This window comes from Lagenorhynchus albirostris, chromosome 17, assembly GCF_949774975.1.
Source record: "Lagenorhynchus albirostris chromosome 17, mLagAlb1.1, whole genome shotgun sequence".
NCBI classification, from domain to species: Eukaryota; Metazoa; Chordata; class Mammalia; order Artiodactyla; family Delphinidae; genus Lagenorhynchus; species Lagenorhynchus albirostris.
Window position 1 is genome coordinate 2,833,496 of NC_083111.1, and position 24,103 is coordinate 2,857,598.

General features: G+C 45.9%; 1 protein-coding gene across 1 annotated transcript; it reads left to right on the top strand.

Annotated features, from left to right (window-relative positions):
* Positions 1–15,534: 15,534 nt before the first annotated feature.
* NPBWR1 (neuropeptides B and W receptor 1) lies at positions 15,535–19,217 on the top strand. Its single transcript, XM_060127593.1, has 2 exons — positions 15,535–17,333; positions 18,630–19,217. The coding sequence occupies exon 1, from the start codon at positions 15,535–15,537 to the stop codon at positions 16,525–16,527; it is 993 nt and encodes a 330-aa protein (XP_059983576.1). The 3' UTR covers positions 16,528–17,333; positions 18,630–19,217.
* The last annotated feature ends 4,886 nt before the right edge of the window (positions 19,218–24,103 follow it).

Consider the following 24,103-nt stretch of genomic DNA (forward strand, 5'->3'; position numbering starts at 1 on the left):
TCTCTCGAGTCCATCTGTGTGTGTCTATTCACCCGTACTACTTTTCCTCCAAATAAACACTTTACTTGTTTCACTAAAAAAAAAAAAAAAAAAGGAAAAGAAAGAAAGAAAAGAAAAGAAAAAGAAAACCCAAGAGGTTAGTATTATACTAATTTTCTCAACCACATTTTGAGTGGCCCCATTTCATGAGGCTCTTACAATTCCTGCAGCACACAGTGACAGAGAAGTACCGTGTAGTGTTTTCTGCTCAGCCCTCTCTGACCCCCCTCCCACCTTCTCCCCATGCTCTAGAGTGTGTGGGTCCAGGGACACTGGCCTCTGTGGGCTGCATCCGTGGCTTCCCACTGAGTTTGGCCAGTGGGATGCTGTGCAGAGGGCAGAGGACAGGAAGGGACTGAGGGGTGTTTTCTGGGGTCTCCTCCCTGTGGAGCCAGGAGGTCCAGCTGCATGGCCCTGACCCTGAGACTGCTCTCTCCGTGTCCAGGGAACCCGGCCCTTGTTCACCCTTTCAGGTCCGCAGGAGGTGACGCCTCCTTCTTTTCCTCCACTGAGGCTAGCCGTAGGATACATTTTTTCTTACTTCTTACCAGTTTTCCTAAACATTACCTACACCTTTCATGGTCCTCTCGTTAAGACTCCTCAAAGGACTTCTCAAACGGAGTGTGCCGTTTGATTACGGCTGGGCCTGGAACATACTCTGAAGTGTATCTCAACAAAAATCCCCGAGTGGCTGTCTGGAGTGTGCCTTGAGCAAACTTGAAGTGTAGACAGCTCCACTTCTTAGTTTTAAAGGGTTTCAAGTCAAAAGAATAGACTAATTACAATGGAGACATTCTATTTCCTAAGAATTACGGACTCATTACAAATTCATGTACTGGAGTTTATGTTTCAACTTCATTTTAATTTGAAATAAACTTTAATTATTTAAAAGCTTTGCTAGGAAGATCATAAAATATGAACGTAAAAAGTTATTTCACACTATCTAGCCGTGGTGACTATAACTGACCCATATGAGAATGTCTGGCATGCAATAAACGCTTATCACGTGAAGGATTCATCTGTGATACAGAAGTACAAATTCTAACTTAAATTAAGTGAACGTGTCTACAAAAGAAAAAACTCTTCAGAAAATTAAATTTCATCAGAGAATTGAAAATGTGATATTTTAGAGAGGCTGCCTTATACCTGTACCTTATCAGCAGCTGCCCCTGGCCTGGTAAATGAAAAGAAAATGGACAGCTCAGCAGGAAGAGACAAGTGGGCACAGAGCAGTCCCTGGGTTTCTATGACGTCATCCCCTTGGTTTATCACAAACTGGCTTGAAGCAATCGGGATGCAAGACGGTTAGCATGTCACTAACATACTATCAAGAGCTATCGAGTACTATCAAGAAGTGAAATCTTAGAGGCTTCCCTGGCGGCGCAGTGGTTGAGAGTCCGCCTGCCGATGCAGGGGACGCGGGTTCGTGCCCCGGTCCGGGAAGATCCCACATGCCGCGGAGCGGCTGGGCCCGTGAGCCATGGACGCTGAGCCTGCGCGTCCGGAGCCTGTGCTCCGCAACGGGAGAGGCCACGGCAGTGAGAGGCCCGTGTACCGCAAGAAAAAGGAACTGAAATTTTAAGTGTTAGCTGGTAAACAGAAGTGTCCGCAGTTTGGAAAACTATTTGGCAAGTTGGACAGCTTTACTGAACGTAACTTCAATGCTTTCTTGCATGATCTATAATTTTTTAGTTCTGAGAATTTCCCCATATATGACTTATTTATAAGGGTCCCTGGATATCATATTTTGCTTCCTGGCCTTCTACGGCAATAACTGAAGGGGAAAAGCAGTCTGGAGGAGTAATTAGGAGCAAGGGCTGGCGTGGTCTGGACTCTCCCACATCCGCTTACCACTTTGTGACCTTCAGCCCATGCTCTCTACACCACAGTGTCCTCATCGGGAGGATGGGAGGTAATCACAGCACCAAGCTGAGACTCAGACGAGCTGACACAGGCAAACCCGGCACTACACAAACATCCAATCAACCTGAGTGTCTTACCAGAATGAGTTTTCTGCCGCCGTCCCTCCAAGCACGCCCACTTTCCTTCCGGCTATCACAGGCAGTGACATGAAAATATCCATCTTGGTTTTAATCGTCAAAAATGTAAGACTTCTTGTCAGACAGAGAAAGACAAATATCGTATGATATTGCTTATATGCCGAATCTAAAAAAAAAAATGATACAAATGAACTTATTTACAAAACAGAAACAGACTCACAGACTTCGAGAACCAAATTCTGGTTACCAGCTGGGAAGGGTCGGGGGGAGGGATAGTTAGGGAGTTTGGGATTGACATGTACACACGGCTGTATTTAAAATGGATACCCAACAAGGACCTACTGTAGAGCACAGGGAACTCTGCTCAGTATTATGTAACAACCCAAATGGGAAATGAATAGATACGTGTATATGTATAACTGAGTCACTTTGCTGCACACCTGAAACTAACACAACATTGTTAATCAACTAGACTCCAATATAAAATAAAAAGTTAAAAAAATGTAAGACTTCTCGATCATTTTTTAACACGAGCTAGTCTTGAAACAAGTCGAACTTTAGAAAAAACATTTTACAGGATTTCTTGATTGTTTCCCTCGGGCACCTACAACGCAGGCGGGAAATGGGGGTGGGGGAGATCCCCCCCACACACGATGCTTTCCCAATGAAGCCGTTGCCAAGAGCGCTGGCTTCTCAGAACTTCTCGCGCAGTGTGGTCTCAGGGCATCATGCCGCGGTGCCCAGAGCTCTTCCGGGGGCAGCTGAGGCGTGTGCCTGGCACCGTCTCTGATTCTTCAGACCTGTGCAATGCTGGGAAGGGGCAGGTCATCTGAGGAGAGCCTACCTAGAGAGCACGGCAGCAGAACTCTTTCAAATCACAGCAAAGAGGGAAAAAACACTCACGTTGCTTAGAGATGGTAAGTTCTGAGTAGTAGGTTACCATCCATATACAAGGGTTATCATGCCATCGTACACCTTTTCCAGTTCTCAGCATTATATTCTAAGCAGCTAAATAAGAACCTCCATGAATTATCAATATCACCTCTGTGTTTCTCACACAGGGCCATAGAAGAAAGCAGATGAATGAGAACAGCCTTCGGTCTTTTATTAACGTTCCGTGACCTTTAAGTTATAGAAACTCCAGCCACGCCTACATTGCCTGCAAGCCGAGCTGACAGCGAAGCCGTAAAAATGGCCAATCCTACAGGCAGCCTTGCGTGTTACTAGGCCGGCCGAGGGTAACCATGGAGAAACATAGATAACGATGAACAGCCAGGACCACCTCTGAGTGCGTGCCGTACAGGCAGCACCTAAATGGTTTGATCTGAGGGCATCCTTGCTTCAGAGTTTTCTCCACTACCCAGCTCAGTAACCGAAAATCTGAAGACTTCCCTCGTGTTGAAACATCTTCTTTGAAATGTCTGAAATGACAAGCATCACCTGAGAAGGTTCGTGATTCACTCAGTAGCATCCTTTGAGACAGTAATTTGAGTTTATTGATTCTTCCATTAAACATTTATTGAGCACCTCCTGGGTGCTTGACAGTCAAAGTCCAGAGAAGAAGTCTACGTTCACCTCTCTGAATCGGCCCCAAACAGTCCCAAAGGTAACTGTACCTGTCACAGACCATATGAACAATTCCTTACATTCAGTCGGCTGCCGCCGAAACTTCTGCTCCCTAAAGACTGACTGTAAAGTCAACACCCAGTGAGGATGAATCCTCCTCCATGATGGAACAGAACCAGCGACCAACCTGCAACCAGGTAGCTGGTTGTCCCTCCTGGAGAATTGTTCCCTGTTTTGGGCTAAACTATTTCTCTCTGCTGTTGGCAGACAAGGCTGCAGAGAGAGGGGTCAGCCTTGGCGAGGAGGAGTGTGTGTTGCTGAGCCCATGAATGGCACCCTTATCACCACGGATACTCTTCTCTCGTCCATGGAAAGGTCCTGCGGGGCTGTGGAAGGATGCTGACTGAAGCCACAGAGCGCCTCCTCAGCAGTGGATACCCTTGGACGAGTCTTCACACGAGAGTGTGGTGGGCAGCCTCCTAGGATGGTTCCCGGGGGTCCTGCCTCTGGGTGTGTACGTCCTTGTGTGACGCCCTCCCCTTGAGTGGGGACTGGACCCAGTGACGTGCTTCGAGGAAACGAAATGTGGGAAACCGGTGACATGCCACCGACACGACGAGGAACTCCGCCTGCACACGTGCCCCGACGGAGAGGACGACCTGTCACGTGGTGAAGCGTGGGCCACGGCCAGCAGCCCGTGAGGGACTCAGGCTTCCAGATTCAGAGGCTGAGTCTTGCCCACAACCATGTTCCCTGGAGGCGGATCCTGTCCCAGAAGAGCCGTCACTTGAGCCAGCAGCTCTGTCCCCTGAATGCAACCTTGCCAGCCTGTGAAGCAGGGGACCGGCTAAGCCATTACTGGATTGTTGTTCTGAGCCTCTAAGTTTTGGAGGGTAATTTGTTAGATAGCAACACATAACTAATACAGACACAAACCCCATTTGAGAGATCTATCTACAGAGCTATGTGGATACCCAAACTTCCCCGTCACTAGTCCTCCAATCCTGTCCTTTCTGTATCCCTTACCATGCATTCAGCCAATCCATTAGCTACTGCTCATGAACTGATGTAGATGAATATTTCCCATCATCTGTCAGGCCAGAGAAGGCACACCAATTTTCTTTCAAATTACATGAAAGGTGACAGAGATGTCAGAGTTAGGATTAAATTTTGCTATAATTTTGCTGAAACCCTACTGACTGACTGTGCTGCAAATTGTGAGATACAAACAAGGTCATTTCATCCTTAAGAGGCTGACGTATAACGACCTTAAAGATGAAAGTTCATTTCATCTGTAAGAGGCTGATCAGAACTCATTCTCTGCCACTGTAAAGATGGACGTGATTTTGATATCTGCATCAAGTCATTTGTTTTCTCAGATACACGGATTAATGTCACAAGGGTTACTCCCTAAGAGGCTACTGTAGCTAGTCGCATATTTCTGGATGTTGGATAGGAGAAGATCCCTCAAAACCTTATTGTCTCCTTAGGGCTCTGTCCTAATCTCCAGGAATTGTCTCGTGAAAACTTCACCAAGAACCTCTTCTTCACAAATTTAACAAGTTCAAAATAATCCCTTACCTTCCTCTCTCACATGCCACTTCCTTCATCTTCTAGTTCTTTCTGGTCAAAAGTTTTATTTTTCTTTTTCCCTATCATCAGTAAATACTGCACCAACCTCCTGGTCTTCTGGACTAGGAATGTCAAAATTCTCTCTCCTCAAGGAACACCACACACGTTCACGCCTCATTCTTTTGTTTGTTTGTGCTCTTTGACCAGGACTGTCCATATCCACATCTTATCCTCATTATATCCTTCGGAAACCAGCTACAATGCCACCTCCTCAGTGACGCCTCCCCTGATTTCCCCTGGTCGGCAAGAACAATTCTTCTCATGGACTTCCACCAGACTTTGCCTCAGCACTACTTCGTCTTCATTTTGGTACTTTATTCTTTGCTGCGTTTTCTTAGGTGTGTTCTGTAGAATGCTTGTCTCTTGGAAGCATCCACATAAAAAAGTGTTTTCAGGTAATGAAAGTCTATAGAATTCTGCCTACTGCTGTTTCAATTGGAGTTCCTGATTTACGTTAGCATACTAAGGATTCCGAGAGGACCTGCAATAAGAAACTTATTCGGCCTTCACTTCCTTGTTCTACCGTTTTTCACTTATGATCTATGACAAACTTGCAGAACTCTTTTGCCTTGTACAATAGCTGCTTTCTCGCTGTCCTATTTCCCAGTATCCTATACATCGTCTCATGCATTACGGTTCCTCAGTGATTGTTGTATATGCTGTGCATTCCTCCACACTCTGAGGCAGACAAATCTCAGACAACATTTTGGTGGTATTTTCTTCCAGCAAACTCTGCTAGAACTGGAACCAGGCCATCAGGAAGTAAAGGAAATAAATTATTCAGCTACAACCAGAGGGAGCTGACTGAGAAATTAGGACTCCTTGGGGCCACTATTAGTGAGAGAAGAGAGGAAGATGAATAAATAACACCACAGGATTTTAAATGGAACAATTATAAACCTTGGATGAAAGAAGACATAAAAACTTTAAGATTCACTATTCGAACTAAGCATTAGAGCATTCGTTCTACTGGATAAAGTGCCGATGAGTCAGCCAGGTCACAGAAGCACCCAGCCTCCTGTGGCTGGTGGAGTCACATGCCAGCCTGGGATAATGCCTAATTGGCCATGAGTTGGCGGGTAAGTGCCTTGTCCATGTAGGTACCATATTCCAGGACTTTAATTCTATTGTCATGTGAGTCTGTGTGCTACTGACCTGCCTTCCAATATGATTATGAGGAATCATCCTGTTACTGACATATTGAATTAGCGTAGTACATTTGTTACAACTGATGAACCAGTATCGATAAATCATTATTAAAGTCCATAATTTACATTAGCCTTCACTCTTCGTCTGCTTTTCCCCCCAAGATTTGATTAATAAACTCGGTGACCACTTCGCCCTGATGACTGTTTCCTTTCGTGAATCTCTCAGCAGCGTGACGCACAGAAATCAGATGTCATATGTTTAGTCATATGTTTAGTATAATCAACAGCATTTCATTTTAAAACAGTAAAAACCAAGCAGCTCTAAGAAGATTTATCCCCAAAAAATGAACACAGTAAAATGTTGCAACTTATTTTATGATGGGAAATATCTTCCAAAGAACATCTGTGTAAACAAAACAGCATTGTGCATACACTTATGCCCTCAGACTTGAGGTGTCAGATCTTCATCACCCATCGCTCAGTCTCAATGATGCTCTTGGCACACAGGGCTCCAACAGGAAGACACATTTTGACCAATTTGTGTTTATTATCTTCTCTTCCTAAGCTATAAAAGCAAACTGATACCAAGAGCGGTATTTGAGAAGAAAAGCATTTCCCTCTACCCTTTCTAGGTTGTTCTGGCTGGTCTAAGAATTAAATTGACGTGAGACAGATTAACAGGAGAAAACCAGATGTAATTACGTATATACAGGGGCCCCGTAATGTAAGGCCACAGATGTGGCATCTGAGAGAGGAGAAGGGGGTGCGGGGGGGGGGGACTTCAGCGGGGAGAAGGCAGTTCACACGGAGGTGGGAAAGCAGATGTTTGGTGACAGATGCTTGCTGGGCCCCCCGGGACAGTGGGACACACAGAGGACTCTGGTCTCCCGGCCCTGTGCAGCTCCTCCCAGCGCCGACCCGTGTTCTTTGTAGATCTCCGGTGACAGTGCCCTTCCTGGACCAGGGCCTTTGTCTGAGTTCTTTAGGCAGTTAAGGGGCAGGTAAGAAGACAGACTTCCTATTGTATTACCTAGGATTTCCAGTACAATATTGAAAAAGAGTGGTGAGAGGGGACATCCTTGCTTTGTTCCCAATCTTAGGGGGAAAGCATGTAGCTTCTCATCATTAAATATAAAGTTACCTGGAGGGGGGTTTTTTGGATAAATGTTCCTTATCAAGTTGACGTTCTCCACTATTCCTGCTGAGAGTTTTATCAGCATGAATGGGTGTTGGATTTGGTCAAATATTTTTGATGTTTCTATCGATAAGATATTTGATTTTTCCTCATTAGTCTGTTGATGTGATAGAGTACATTAACTGATTTTCAAATGTTGAACCAAGCTTGTATACCTGGGATAAATCTGACATGGTCATGTTGTACAATACTCCTTATACATTGTTGGATTCAATTTGCTAATATTTTGTTGAGAATTTTCATCTATGTTTGTGAGACACATTGATCTGTTGTTTTCCTTCCTTATAATGTCTTTTCCTGGTTTTGGTATTAGGGTGATGCTATTCTCACAGGATGAGTTCTGAAGCGTTTTCTTTGTTTCTATTTTCTGAAAGAGGTGGTAGAGAATTGGTATCACTTCTTTCTATTGTTTTTGTGTTTTCAGTTTCATTGATTTTGACTCTGACTTTTATTGTTTCTTTTGTTCTGCTTACTTTGGATTTAATATATTCCTTTTTATTTTTTTTTCTACTTTCCTACAGTAGAAGTTTAGATTATTGATTTTAGATCTTTTTTCTTTTCTTTCGAATATACGCATTCCATGCAATTTCCCTCTCAGCACTGCTTTTGCTGCATACTACAAATTTTGATAAGCTGTATTTTCATTTAGCTTGAAATATTTTTAAATTTCTCTTGAGACTTCTTCTTTGCCCCATGTGTTACTTAAAAGTGTGTTGTTTAATCTCCAAATATTTTGGGATTTTCCAGCAATCTGTTATTGGTTTCTAGTATAATTCCATTTTGGTCCAACAGAAAACTTTATATTGCTTCTGTTCTTTTAAATTAGTTAAGGTATGTCTTATGGCCCCAAATGTTTTCTGTTTGGGGGAATGTACCATGAGCTTGAGAAGAATATGTATTCTCCTGTTATTGGAGTAAGTACTCTGTAAGTGCTGATTAGATCTAGGTGATGAATGGTGCTGTTCAGTTCAACTATGTCTTTACTGATTTTCTGCTTGTTGGTTCTTCTGTCAATTACTGACACAGGGGTGTTGAAGTCTCCAAGTACAATAGTGGGTTAGCCTATTTCTCATTGTGGTTCTATTAGTCTTTGCTTCATGTATTTTGACTATTGTTAAATGCTACACATCCAGGATGGGTCTGTCTCCTTGGAGCACTGTCTCCTCTATCTTTATGGTTTTTTTGTTTGTTTGTTTTGTTTTGTTTGTTTGTTTGTTTTGTGGTACGCGGGCCTCTCACTGTTGTGGCCTCTCGCGTTGCAGAGCACAGGCTCCGGACGCGCAGGCTCAGCGGCCATGGCTCACGGGCCCAGCAGCTCTGCGGCATGTGGGATCTTCCTGGACCGGGGCATGAACCCGTGTCCCCTGCATCGGCAGGTGGACTCTCAACCACTGCGCCACCAGGGAAGCCCTCCTCTATCTTTATGTAATGCCGTTTCTTATTCTGACAATCTAGCTGGGTCTGAAATCTGCCACGCCTGAAATTACCACTGCTATTCCAGATTTCTTTTGGTATATCTTTCCCCATCCCTTTACTTAAATTTTTTTTTATTGCGGTAAAATATGTATTATATAAACATGACATTTTCTTTCTTTCTTTCTTTTTCGGCTGTGCTGTGCGGCTTGTGGGATCTTAGTTCCCCCACTAGGGATCGAAGCCACACCCTCGGCAGTGGAAACACAGAGCCCTAACCCCTGGACCACCAAGGAATTCCCTAAATATGACATTTTAACCATTTCAAGTAACCAATTCAGAGACATTAATTATATTCACAGCATAGTGCAACCATCATCATTATCTATTTCAAAACCTTTTTTTTTTTGTAGCCACGGTTTTAAATTTTTTCCAGTGTTATTGAGGTATAATTGACATATCACATTCTGTAACTTAAAGGTATACAACATGTTGATTCGTTACACATATATGGCAATATGATTACCGGCATAATGTTAGCTAACACCTCCATTATGTCATACAATTACTGTATCTTTTGTGTTGAGAGCACTAACATTTATTCTCTTAGCAACTTTTAAGTATATAGTGCAGAATCTATGATCAGTTGATAACAATACTATCTATCCCCAGAACTTATTATCTTCTAACTGGAAGTTTGTACTTTTTGACCAACATCTCCCCATTTCCCCCTTTGCACAGCTCCTGGTAACCACCATTCTACTCTCTGCTTCTATGACTTCAGCTTTTTTAGATTCTCCTTATAAGTGAGAACACACAGTGTTTAATTTTCTCCATCTAATTTCACTTAGCCCAGTACACTCAAGGTCCATCATGTGTTCGCAAATCATGGGATTTTTGTCTTCCTCATGCTGAATAATACTTCATTATATATATATAATGTGTTTGTGCTTTAGGTATCATATCCAAAAAAATCATTGCTAAGACCCATGTCAAGGAGCCTCTTCTTATGTTTTCTTCTAGGATTTTTACAGCTTCACATCTTACATTTAAGTGTTTAATCCATTTTGAGTTAATTTTTGTTTGTGGTGTAAAATAGGGACCCAGTTTTATTCTTTTACATGTGACTATTCAATTTTCTCAGCACCATTTATTGAAGAAACTATCTTTTTTCCACTGACTGTCTATGTTCCCTTGTCCATTATTAGTTGACCATATATGTATGAGAGCCCAAGCTCTCAATTCTATTCTATTGGCCTATGTGTCTGTTTTTATGCCAGTACCATACTGTTTTGATTATACAGTTTTGTAACATAGCTTGAAATCCAGAAGTATAGTACCTCCTGCTTTGCTCTTCTTTCCCAGGATTGCTTTGGCTATTTGAGGTCTTTGTGATTCCATATGAACGTTAGGATTGCTGTTTCCACTTGTGTAAAAAGTGCCACTGGAATCTTGATAGAGGCTGCATTGAATCTACTGATGGCTTTGGGTAGTATGGACATTTTAATAAAATTAATTCTTCTAGAATATGAACACGAGACATTCATTTATTTGTGTCTTCTTCAAATTCGTTCATCAATGTCTTGTAGTTTTCAAGATCTTCCACCTCCTTGGTTAAGGTCTTTGTCTTTGAATTTCAGCAGTTTTATTGTAATGTGTCTTGAGGAAAGTCTGTTTGGATTAAAATAATGGGGTGGTCTATTAGCTTCGTGGACTGCAATGTCCAAATCTCTCCCCAGGTTTGGGAAGTTCTCTGCCATTCTTTCTGTAAATAACCTTTCTGCTCCCTTCATTCTCTTTTCTTCTGGAACTTCAATAATTCAGATACTAGTTTTTCTGATGGTGTCCCACAGATCATGTTGGCTTTCTTTACTCTCTTTCATTCTTAGTTTTCTCCTCAGACTGGGTTATTTCAAAGTTCCTATCCTCTATCTCACTGATTCTTCTATTTAGTGTCCTCTATTCCATTTTTCATTCCACTCATGAATTTTTCAGCTCCAGAATTTCTGTTGATTGCTTTTTATGGTTTTTATCTCTTTGTTAAATTTCAATCTTTTTGTTCACTTTTTTTTTTTTTGCGGTACGCGGGCCTCTCACTGTTGTGGCCTCTCCCGTTGTGGAGCCCAGGCTCCGGACGCGCAGGCCCAGTGGCCATGGCTCACGGGCCCAGCCGCTCCGCAGCATGCGGGATCCTCCCGGACCGGGGCACGAACCCGTGTCCCCTGCATCGGCAGGCGGACTCTCAACCACTGCGTCACCAGGGAAGCCCTTTTTGTTCACTTTTGATTGCATATTGTTTACTTGATTTCATTCGTCTTTCTCTGTTGTAGGGCACTGAGTTTACTTAAAACAGCTATTCTGAGTTCTTTATCAAGTAAATCACAGATCTCCACGTCTTTGGGATCAGTTATTAGAAGATTATCATGATCTTTTGTGACTTCATGTTTCTTTGATTTTTCATGTTCTTTGGAGTTCTGCGTTGTTGGATTCAAATTTGAAGTAGCAGTCACCTCCTCCAGCTTTTACTAAATGGCCTTCAGGGCAGCAATTCCTTTCATCAGTCCTGCTTTAGATTCTGAGGCTTTCTCTGACCTTGGATGGATACCCCTGCTTCTCAGTTCTTGATCCCTCCCCTCTTATGGCAGAAGTCTTAAGCTTCTGTGTCTTCTCTCAATCCCACTAAGCACCAGACAGGCTGCTGGTAGCCTCTGCTGTTTCCCTGAAGGTGGCACACAGACCACGTCTGTGATTTCTCCTTTGCCTGCAGACCCTGGCCTGCCTTCTGCCTGTGCTCCCCACCTACCAGAGCTTGCTCAGCCCACTGTATGCACAGGGAGCCCACTGCAGAGTGCTAGGAGCCGTGGGGCTGCCTGAGGGCCACTTGGGGAGTGGGGATCTGTGGGTGGTATTTCCCCTGCATCTCGTGGGCAGGCTTCCTGAGTCCAGAATGCAGTCAGCAGGGAATCTCGTACCCCACTCTATCTGCTCCTTCCTCCATCATGGCTCTCCCTCTTTAGTGTTCTGAATGCTGCAAGAGAGAAATGAGTCTCTCTGGCAGCATCCTGCACAGCTCAGGGAGCCAGGAGTTCACTCACTGGCTCGCCCTTTCCCTCATGGAAGAAATCACAGGCCATCTAGTTTAGCCCTAAGCTGTGCGGCCTTGGGTGTGGGGTGATGCCAGCAAAGATAAGCTGTTCCTCTTACCCTCTAATGTGTCCAAGCTTGTGGGTTTTTTTCCCTCCAATGCAGTGCTGGAGCTTCTCTGGAAACCTTGACTTCCGCAAAAGCTCTCTTGCCTGAAGGAGACCACCCACGTCAGTGTTCTGCAGAAGCTCCCAGGCAGCGGCCAAGAGGGGCTGGAACCAGCTCAGTGTCCTGTAGGTTCCACGGCTGGTGCCACAGTCTGTCTGCCTATCACCTGATGCACCGGTGGGTGAGATTCCTTCTGGGTCCCTTGGTGTATGGTGCTTGGTTCCACAAATTCCACAGAGGCACTTCTGCTTACGGATGGATGCCACATTTTTGTTGTTGAAGGGGAGAACAAACTAAACTAAAAGTACCATTAGCTCTAAAAAGTCCCAACAACAAACAATTCTTAATCTTTTCAAGTATTTAGAGAGTACTTACGTTTTACACATTACGATAACCTTATATATCCTTTAAGTATCTTTTAGCCTGCAAGTTCCTCTTTCTACATCTTTTACTTGCATCTAGTATAATTTATGACACATAGATAGATGATGCCCAGTATATGACAGCTATATAAAACTGACTTTAGAAAAAATCAAGACCATTAATGAAAGGGTAATCCATAAAGCACATACAAATAATTCCAACTGCAAAATCTGTATTATAAACTGTCGCAATCAACTCACTGATGGATGGACAGTAGTTCAGATCCCAAACGTATTCCATGATAATACTAAGAGAGACACAACTGGTGTAGCTGTAATAATATCAAACAAAGGAGGCTACGTACAAGAAGTATTTGTAGCCCAGTTAAAGAAGAATATTTTACAATGGTGAAAGAGTCCACTTCGTGGAAAAATATGACAATCTTAAATCTGTGTGCATCGAATAAAACAGCATCAACTTATGTAGTAAAAATTGACAAAATTAGAAGCATAGAGAAATCCACAATCATTGACGGATATTTTTTAACACATCTGTCTCAAAAATTGATAAAACAATCAGATAAAAAATACTGACAGAGAGAAGATGTAAACAACACAATAATAAATTTGACTAGCTGACGTTTGTAGGGTGCAATAGTCTACACCCAACAACTGCAACCAACAAATGCAGAACACACATTATTTTCAAGTAAACATAAAATAATTAGAGAACTATTTATTGGGCAATGTTTCAACAAACACCAATGAACTGAAATCATACTATTTGTATTGTGTCCACGTGCAATTAAGCTAGAAATCAATAATTAAAAACCTAGAAAGTCTCCAAATGTTTGCCAATTAAGCAACTACATACATATGTATATATATACATATATACGTATATACACATACATACACACAGATATATGCATATGTATATACATGTGTGTATTATATATACATTATATATATTATATGTGTATATATATCTTTCCTTTTGGTTTCACTTAACATCGTACGGTGTTTTCTCACATATTTTTGCTCATGGACATTGACTCTCTTGACATGTTATTCACACGACGCATGAAACTGCAGGGAAGCCAAAATTATACAGATTCTAGTAAAAGGAGGATTGAGTGGGTAAAGGAAAGCATTTGTACGGCTGCCCCTTCCAGGCTTCTTCCACTGGCTCCTTTGGGTCTCTTTCTCGGTGTCTCAAGCCCTCTCCCTTTCCAAGGCTTCATAAAGGATCAAACATGCACTTTATCTGGGCTTTTGCCTGCTCTCGTGAAAGGGAAATTTCTTGGAGGGAAGCAGGATAGAACCCCGTGCTTTAATTTGCTGGCTCTCCCAAAGGAAAGTGGAGGACGCAAACAGGAATTCGAGGGAAATAATACTGAGCTGATTTCACTCGGTCCTCAGAGATGAGGTGCCCAAGGTGAGGTCCTCTTAAATGAGGAAGACTTGGAGGCTCCCGGAGCGGGGCCTTGGCAACACTGCTGCGACCGCGGGGTAGTTCTCTTCAGGGCAGAATCGGAAACACTTTATCTTTATGTATATATTTATAAATAAATATATTTTTTTTTCCAGAAGGCAAGCCTTAAGTATCTCAGATTGTCGACCATGACGTGTTCCTAACAACCTTATAAACTTGTGGAGGCCAGAGTCATAGAAAACGGGTTGCATTTGAAGACTGCGTGCACGTTCCCTCTGTATAGCCTTGCAATATGAATGTAACTTAACATTTTAAATTACATAAGCCCACTGGCGGTACGGTGTTAAAAAAAACTGGAACGGGAGCCTTAACTGCCTTGCGCTCCTTTTCAAATAGACCCGGCAACACCTTACCTTTGCTTTCCTTTCATTTAATTCTTAACAGGAGCGCTTTTCATGAATTCAGACGGAGTGAGGTCACACTGGCGGAACGAAGAAAGTTAGTCCTTAATTTCCGGGTGAGGCTGTTCTCGGTTCCCGGCTGCTCTGCTTGGGGCGGGACGAGCCGAGGCGCGGGAGGCCGGCTCCCGGCGCGCGCAAGGGGCGGGGTCGCGCGGCCCGCGGGCGCCGCTGCCTCCCCCGCCCCTCCCCCCGCCCCCGGAGCGCTCCGGGAGCCGCAGGACCGACCGTCCCGGGACCGGCCGGGGGAGGCAACGGTTGCTGTTGGGCCCGCTCTTACCCGGGGCGCACGGAACCGCGGGTCCCCGAAGCTGGCCGCTGCCGGGCTCGCTGGGGTGACCGGGGCCCCCGGGGGCCGGGCGGGGGCCAGAGCTGGGCCAGTGGGTTTGTATTTTTCCCTTGAGGGTAACGTTTGCTGGAGCCTGCGGGTCAGAATAAGAGTTCAACAGGTGGCAGAAAGTGGTTGTTTGAACAAAACCCTGCCTCCTCCAAGCTCTGGACCCTAAATCCCCGCCCTCAACTAGAAAGGTGTTGACCAGGAACTGAGATACCGAGATAGTTACAGGATTAGATGTTGTTCAAGTTGCAAGAGACTGAGAATTGACTTGGTCTAATCTCTTCATTTCAGACATGGGGAATCTAAAGCCCAAGAAGGAGAGGTGATGGAGGTTGATTCCCATGGAAGATTAATAAAAGAATCTACCACCTCGGGAAAAGACAAAACAAAACAAAAAACAGGTGGCAGAGAGCGATCACGTGGGGCAGGTTGGGCGGCGAGCCGCCCCCTCGCCTCGGAACCGCCCTTCGGTGCTGCCCGTCGTCGACGAGCCTAGCCGGCGTTCTCCGCTCCGCTCTGCGGCTCCGGCGTCCGCGGCGCCCGTGCGCTGAGAGGCCGGCGGGAGCGCGCCGCCCCGGGAAGGCCGGAGACGGGCTCGGAGCGCGGCCGCGAGCGCCCCGGCGCGGGTCGGGTCCCCGGGACCGCGGAGCCCCGCAGGGAGGCGGCCGAGGGGACCGAGGCCCTGGCCCCGGCCAGGATGCACAACGCGTCGTCCTGGGGCCCGGAGCACGCCAACACGTCGTGCCCCGCGCCCGCGCTCGGCTGCCCCAACGCGTCCGGCCCGCTGCCGCCGCTGCCGCCGTCTCTGGCCGTGGCTGTGCCCGTCGTGTACGCGGTGATCTGCGCCGTGGGGCTGGCGGGCAACTCGGCCGTGCTGTTCGTGCTGCTGCGGGCGCCCCGCATGAAGACCGTCACCAACCTGTTTATCCTCAACCTGGCCGTGGCCGACGAGCTCTTCACGCTCGTGCTGCCCATCAACATCGCCGACTTCCTGCTTCGGCGCTGGCCCTTCGGGGAGCTCATGTGCAAGCTCATCGTGGCCATCGACCAGTACAACACCTTCTCCAGCCTGTACTTCCTCACGGTCATGAGCGCCGACCGCTACCTGGTGGTGCTGGCCACGGCCGAGTCGCGCCGGGTGGCCGGCCGCACGTACGGCGCTGCGCGCGCCGTGAGCCTGGCCGTGTGGGGAGTCGTGACGCTGGTCGTGCTGCCCTTCGCCATCTTCGCCCGGCTGGACGACGAGCAGGGCCGGCGCCAGTGCGTGCTGGTCTTCCCGCAGCCCGAGGCCTTCTGGTGGCGCGCGAGCCGCCTCTACACGCTGGTGCTCGGCTTCGCCCTCCCCGTGTCCACCATCTGCGTCCTCTACACCACGCTGCTGTGCCGGCTGCGCGCCATACGCCTCGACAACCATGCCAGGGCCCTGGAGCGCGCCAAGAAGCGGGTGACCGTGCTGGTGGTGGCGATCCTGGCCGTGTGCCTCCTCTGCTGGACGCCCTACCACCTGAGCACCGTGGTGGCGCTCACCACCGACCTCCCGCAGACGCCGGTGGTCATCGCCGTCTCCTACTTCATCACCAGCCTGAGCTACGCCAACAGCTGCCTCAACCCCTTCCTCTACGCCTTCCTGGACGACAGCTTCCGAAGGAGCCTCCGCCAGCTGCTGGCGTGTCGCGCCGCCGCCACCTGAGCCGGCGCGCCGGGAGCCAGCGGCCCGGCGCTCAGGGTGGTCCCTGAGCCGCAGCTTCGCCCCCCGCCCACCAGCTCTCTAGAGATGCAGGTTCTCGGGCCCCTGCCCAGGCCCCGCGGACTCGGACGCGCTTTGGCTGCGCCCGCTCTTTCAGTGTGCCAAGCCCTCCAGGTGGTGCGGACGCGCGCAGGACATGGGGACCGGCCGAGGCGGCGGAGAGCGCACAGACCTCTCCCTCTCCCTAAGGCCCAAGGGCGCCGAGGCGACCCCCGAGCTTGACACGGAGGGGTGGAAGGGGAGAAAGGGGGGCAGTACTGCAGAGACCCTCTTCCGGTTCCCCCCGCCTCTCGCCCCAGCCGTCCGCAGCCCGGCTCTTCGTAGAGCCCTCGGCGCTCCCTCGCCGCGGAGGTGCGAGGGGAGAGATACTAAGGCCGCCCGGGCCTTTGACGGGGAAGACAGACAGCTCGGGTGGCGGGTCAGGAGTGAGTGTGTGTGTGTGTGTGTGTGTGTGTGTGTACGCGCGCGTCTATGCGTGCGCGCGTCTAGCAGAGGCCGGGGCTTTGGATGCAGGGGGATGGAAATTGGCTGTGATGCCTACACAGCAGTGATAAGAATGGTGACAACCCCCTTCCTGTCCCAGCCTCTTCTTTCTTTGCCTTTCCGCTTTCCCACCCACGCTGTCCCTGCGGGGACCCGGCCGCCGGGCTCGGGAAGGGCCTGGAGTCGGATCCCCGGCCGGGTTGCGGCGCCCCCTGGCGGAGCGAGCTGCGGGAGCCGAGCATCCAAAAACAGCGCTGGGTGTGCAGGTGACCGCACCTGCGAAACCGCTCTTTCCGTGGCTGGGTTACTTGTCATCGCTTCTCTCTCCAGAGGGCTCCACTCCCCCGCACACACACCAACGCCCCTGTGCCCCCGTCGACCTAGTACAGCTTGGAGCAGTTCGTTGCAATTCTTAGTGTGCAATTGCTTTTGAAGACCGAGAACTTTATGTGTGCCCTAATCTCCCGTTTTGGGCGAGTTAATGAGATGAGGAGATGCGTATCCATCCTCCGTTCCCCTCTTCCTCATATTCCTCTTGCTGTTCGCCTCAGGGGACCCAGGGAGCTGAAATGACCGACGCCCTCATGATAACCTCTCCTGGTTCCCTTTCCACAGGGAACTGTGGATTATTTGTACTTTATTTCTTCGTCCCAGACGGCAACTGGGAGATGTCTGGTCTCACAGGGAGACCAGACAGCACCCTATATTTTATCTCTACTTCTGGGAGACAAAAGTGAATTAAGAGAGAGGACTGACATTGGCTTTGCCCAGCCATCTGCAGTTTACACTTCAGACCTGAGGGCAGAGCTTTAACCAGACTACAGTCATTAATGAGTGTTTTAAAAGATATTTTTTTCCCTTTGGGATGAATTCCAAACAGGAATGAAAATTTCTAAAAGTATTTGTTTCCCAGGGTCAGTGTTATGTGTGATAAAAATTATGAGTGTTGCTGGCAGAATTTGTTTACTTAGTTTGATGGCCATTAATCACATTCTCAATTACTTATCTTCAAAATACTTCTAACAAAATAAATGAAAAGGAAATCTCTCCCTTGGGTTTTTCCCAAGGAAGAAGCTAACTCCCTTGCTGATTTTCATGAATAAGAATTGCTTCCTTAGCTCTCAGAGTAATTAGGAACAATGCGATACTTCATAGCTATCAGTTTAGAAAATGTAAATTTAGAAACCCACCTTGGGTGACAAATAATAGTAAAATTTCCAAAACATGCTTTTCCGTCTCCAGTGCATTTTGAATGATGTACATCATGGCATTTGAACAGTTCCCTGCTGGTGGGCTTCAGAGGCCTCTTGGAACTCGTTTTAGTATCTTCAAATTTCTTGGAAACATTCTATTGATTTTCTTTATGACTCACAAAATTATTTTGTGAATCCTCCGTATATTTTCAAAAGAAAAAATGTAAGCTTAGCGTAACTACCACATTCTCTAAGGTAACGGACAGAGAGTAAAGTGCCGCAAACACAGACGAGTGTGATAATCTGGATTTGAAACCTCATCTGCCTTCGTAAACTCCGTGGCTGTGCTTTGACATCTTCTGAACACAGATCGGGGGAGAGCCATGTGATCCACCTGTCCACGGCATCATCCCTCCCACAGGTCAGCCTGGCTGTCTTGGAATCTACCAAGAAGACTGCTGGAAAAACACAGGACTGACATGGCTGCGCTGTCCACACAGCAAGGCGTGGACTGGCATCCTAGTGTGCGTGTGTGATTAAATGGGACCCAGTACTTCAGTTTCCTCCTGGCTTTCTAAATTATTGGATAGACTGTTGTATCATTACTTCTAGGTTGTTGCCTTCTTATTAGCATGTAGAAACCCAGATTGTACGTCTCAGACTTCCTTTTTAGGACTTGGGTCCTAGGTAGAATAAATATGCCGACAGCCATGCCAAAGTAGAATTTACTTACATCGTTGCATTGCAAAGCTTTTAACTTTGTGTTTGATTTTTGCAGTCTTCCTGTAAACCATGTTGTTTGGTTATACCACTTCTGATATTTTTAAATGTCCATTTGGTTTTACTTAACTTAGTACAGTTATATAATGTATGTGCTTAGGCGTTCTCTTGAGAAATGCAGAAACCCTGCTAGTCCCTTGCACAGAAGCTCTGTTTAAAATAAAAGCTGAAACAGTCTGTGTGAAGAGTGAATATTCTATTTCCTGAGAACATGGGATCCATAATTCAGTCACCTTAGTATTTATGCATCATTACTTTTATTTTATTATAAATTTATTCATTTTATTTATTTATTTTTGGCTGCATTGGGTCTTCGTTGCTGCGCACGGGCTTTCTCTAGTTGTGGCAAGCGGGGGCTACTCTTCGTTGCGGTGCATGGGCTTCTCATTGCGGTGGCTTCTCTTGTCACAGAGCACTTGCTCTAAGTGCGCGGGCCTCAGTAGTTGTGGCACGTGGGCTCAGTAGTTGTGGCTCGCAGGCTCTAGAGCACAGGCTCAGTAGTTGTGTCGCACGGGCTTCATTGCTCCACGGCATGTGGGATCTTCCCGGACCAGGGCTCGAACCCGTGTCCTCTGCATTGGCAGGTGAATTCTTAACCACTGCACCACCAGAGAAGTCCCAATGCATCATTAATTTTAAAAATACTGCCTTCAGGGAAAACTTATCTAATGGGTAAGCAATGCATAAATAGAAGTACTTGATAAGATAAGGTTAAGAATGAAATCCCCCCCCCTTATTTTGGTTGATTGTGGAAATGATGTCAAACTGCTGATTAGCACAAGAACCCTAGTACATGCGCTGGGCGGAGAAAGGATAATAAGCTTTTTATCGTATTCATTTCTTGAAAATTTGAGCAGCTTGTGTGGAGAGTGAGAAGGGAAGAGAAATTGCTTAAGTTGCCGGCACACACATTACTATTGCAGCTAACAGAATGCACAGATGTGGCACACACGTGTGCAAGGTAGAGAATCTCACCAAAAAGACCCTCAACTTCCAGAAAGCTCTCCCTTCCTCAGCAGCATGCTGGGAAAACAAGAGCAAACAATGTTCCTCCTAGATGGCCGTGACCTCTGCTTATCCACCTAAGGAAGACATCGAAGAACGCTCCCCTTAATGCTCTTGTACTAGGATGGCTTCGGGTCTGGTACTTTGGTTCCCATTTTATATACAAAGTGAGGTACAGGAAGTGGGTCGTTTTGGCGAGGACCACAAAGACCAATCAAGACCAATCAGAGCCCATCTGGTTCCTATTCTAGGCATTGTCTCATCCCATTCCAGCAGAGATGAAATTGGTTGCAATGTATAATTTGAAATTGTTAGACCATAGAAAACATGGATCAAGCAAGATATACCTACTAGTACTCCATCATGTGGTACAAAGGGAAGACAAGTTTTAATAATAAAACTTGAATCCTAACTCAGAGTCTTTGAAGTGTATGGTGTTGTTAAAGTTTATATGAGAATAACATTTCCTTGGCCAGGGCTGGCTGCACGTAGAGTTCAACTGCAAATGCACCAGGTACATTGTAACCTGCATGCTTTGTGCGTAAGGACCTGTGGCCCAGGTGCGCCGTTTAAGTAGAACAGAATGTTATCGGCACTTCTATTTATACAGAACAGAGTTTTGCAGTGGATGATACTGTCCTTAAAATTAGGGTAAGGTACATTTATTTGTACCGTATCTCACAAGGTTACACAAAAACATCATATCACATCAATTAAATGAAAAAAAAAAGATGGGGAAAGGGAGGGAAAGTGAAAATGGCATCTCTGAGAAACGTCAGCGTGGATGAGCTGCATGTCTCCCGCCCGCCAGAACAGGATTTCCCTTTTGGGAAATCCCTCCTGGCAGGGACAGAGGTTGCCAGGTTTACACCTCAGTGGTTTAATTCGTTGCTCTTAGACATGATGATTATGAGATTTGGGGGGAGGGGCGCTGTTGGCGCTTCTGGACGCTAGTTGTGTTCAAAGGGTCTCTTCCCTCATTCTCTTTTCAGACTTTACTCCATCTCCCTATTTTTGTTCCCACACTTGGTTCCTGTCTTCTCCTGCCTGGTTCCCTGTGTCCAGCACACACCTGCGTCCAGTTTCTCCAGAGCAAGAACTTCTGCCCCCCATGGGGTGGGGGAGGGGAGTCACCCAGCTGCGGGGGTCAGATGTGGCACCCCAGCTCTCCTTGTACGCTTCCAGCCCCTGTGTGGGACCCTGCAGCTGCCCCGGCTCCCAGGGGCTTGGGGCCTCTCGGGGGCTTTGGAGGCAGATCAGCTGGGATGGAGCCCGCGTCGCCCCCGTTAGCACTTCTCCCTTCTGCTGCCTGGAACCTGCCCTTTCCAACCTGCTGACGTCTCGTCTCTGCCGCCCTTGATCCAGCTCTCTTTGTGCATTTAAAAATTACTCCCCTACTGTCGTAACAGGGGCTTAAGAGAAAATCACAAGAATACGTATGAACGCCCTCACCTTAAACTGCACTCTATGTGTGTAGACATATGTGTCCTATGGGTATGTATATACACACGTGTGTGTGTGTGTGTGTGTGTATAACAGGCTGATGAAATTTTAGTAAACCTACTTCTTGAGAGGAACTCAGTCAGAAATCAGTTCCTCGGAAGAAGCTTAGTGTATAAAAGTAGATATGTCATCCAAATGTCATAGGACGTCTGGAATGAAAAGCAATCGAAAATCCTAGTTTTCTCTGACAACAAGCATTCTGGTATCTGGAGATACCTACACGCAGTCTGTCGAGAAAGCATAACCCACTTGAAGCAGAGCTGAATCTCTGTGTAATTCAGCACCACCCACATGCCCAGCACAGCTGACGTGGCAGGATTATCCAGATACTGCCACGCTGCCTTTGAGACCCGTGAAACCAGGTTCCCTGAGGGGCTCCTGGCAACAGCACGCCCCTCAGCTGACATGTCCCCATGGAGAACAAATGCTTGTCGTCTTATATCACTGGGATACGTGACCTTATTGAGGTGAAAGCTGACATACCAGACAAGATTTTGTTTGCTCACCTGTCATTACATAAATAACCGATTTGGGCCTGCTTTTAATTGACCTCACTCAGAAGCTTTCACTTTTTCTTGCCGGATCATTGTTTAAGTTGTATTTTACAATAGTAAACTAGAATCATTTGAGTAACTAATAATAGTTTTAAAATATCAAAGTATTGATTATTTCAGCTTCCCAGGGCAGAGACATCTCTTGACAGTAGAGCTTTTTTAAAAAAAGTCATATAAGACTTATTTATTTGGCCTGCTGGCATACTTCAAAGTGCTTTCCCCCCCCTGCCATTAGTATATTGAAATATAACATTCTTCAAAATAAACATTCTCTTTATGAATAATAGTTTATGAATTTTATTTGTTATTCTCAGTGGGAGGAGCCACATTGATAAAATAAACCTACTTGTTTAAAGCGTTTGTAAAGAGAGGACTTGCCTGTCCCCTTAAGGACGATTTTTGCAGAACATCAGGCTTTGCAGTGGCAGCTGTACTAGTTTTTGTTTAAAATCAGAAAACTTCAAGCAAAAAATATTGATTTTTTTTTTTTACTTGCTGGGTTCCTATCTTCCTATAGGTCTCCTAATTATAATTTTTAATGACACTATTCTATAGAGAGTGAAAATATAATAGTCTTTGCCATTCCTCTATTGCTGTTCCTTTACTACTCTTTTTCTTTTTTATTTTTTTGCGGTACGCGGGCCTCTCCCTGTTGCGGCCCCTCCCGTTGCGGAGCACAGGCTCCGGACGCGCAGGCTCAGCGGCCACGGCTCACGGGCTCAGCCGCTCCGCGGCATGTGGGATCCTCCCGGACCGTGTCCCCTGCATCGGCAGGCGGACTCTCAACCACTGCGCCACCAGGGAAGCCCTACTATTCTTATTTTAAATAATTTTTTATTACTATATGGTATTTTCATGTTCGTGTATGTTTTATCTTCTTTTATCATTTCCTTAGGGTGTGGCTAGGAGTGGATTTATTTTCTGACCTCACATCCAAGCCTCTAAGCCCCACACCTTCCCTCCTCCATCCCGTCACGTGAAGGAGCGCATCCCATTGCTGCCAATCCCTTCCTTCCACCTTCTCAAAGGCTGTTCCCTTCATTCCTGAATTCGCTACATTCACCTTCTACTTACAGTGTTTATGGCACTCAGTCATTCTGCAATGATGAAAAAAAGAGCTGCCATAAACTCTTCTGTGCAGAGAACAACAGTTAATAAATGCAGAAGAAATGACAGAATTAGAAAAAAAATCACATTTTACGGTTAGAATATGAACCACTTTGTAATAATTGACTCAAGCAAGGTTTATCAATAGATAACAAAATTATCAGGTGGAAGATTTATTGGGAACAAGGATATTTGTGTGATGCCAAAATATCGCTCCAAAGATTACTTGCTAATTTCAAGGATAGAAGATACACATGTATAAAGGAGGAATCTGGTGGTATTATCAAGGAATCAAATTTAGCATGACTAATGACAGGACAACCTGACATTAAGTGCTGTGTGATACTGTGCACTGTAACTTATACATACATGTATGCATACACACATACTGTGCACTCTAACACACACATATATACATGTATGCATACATACATACCATGTACTATAACATATACACACATATTGCATTCACACATAATGTACACTATAACATATACATACATGTGTGCATACACATATACTGTGCACTCTAACATATATACATGTATGCATACACACATACTGTACACAGCATCACTGTGGCATGTTTAACTGTAATTTAATCAGACATTTGACTAACTTCTGGTTAACAGAGAAAAACCAAGAAAGGACCCAAGAAAATATCTGAAGAGATTATAGTAGAAAACTTCCCTAATATGGGAAAGGAAATAGCCACCCAAGTCCAGGAAGCACAGAGAGTCCCAGGCAGGATAAACCCAAGGAGAAACATGCCGAGACACGTAGTAATCAAACTGACAGATTAAAGACAAGGAAAAATTATTGAAAGCAACAAGGGAAAAACGACAAATAACATACAAGGGAACTCCCATAAGGTTAACAGCTGATTTCGCAGCA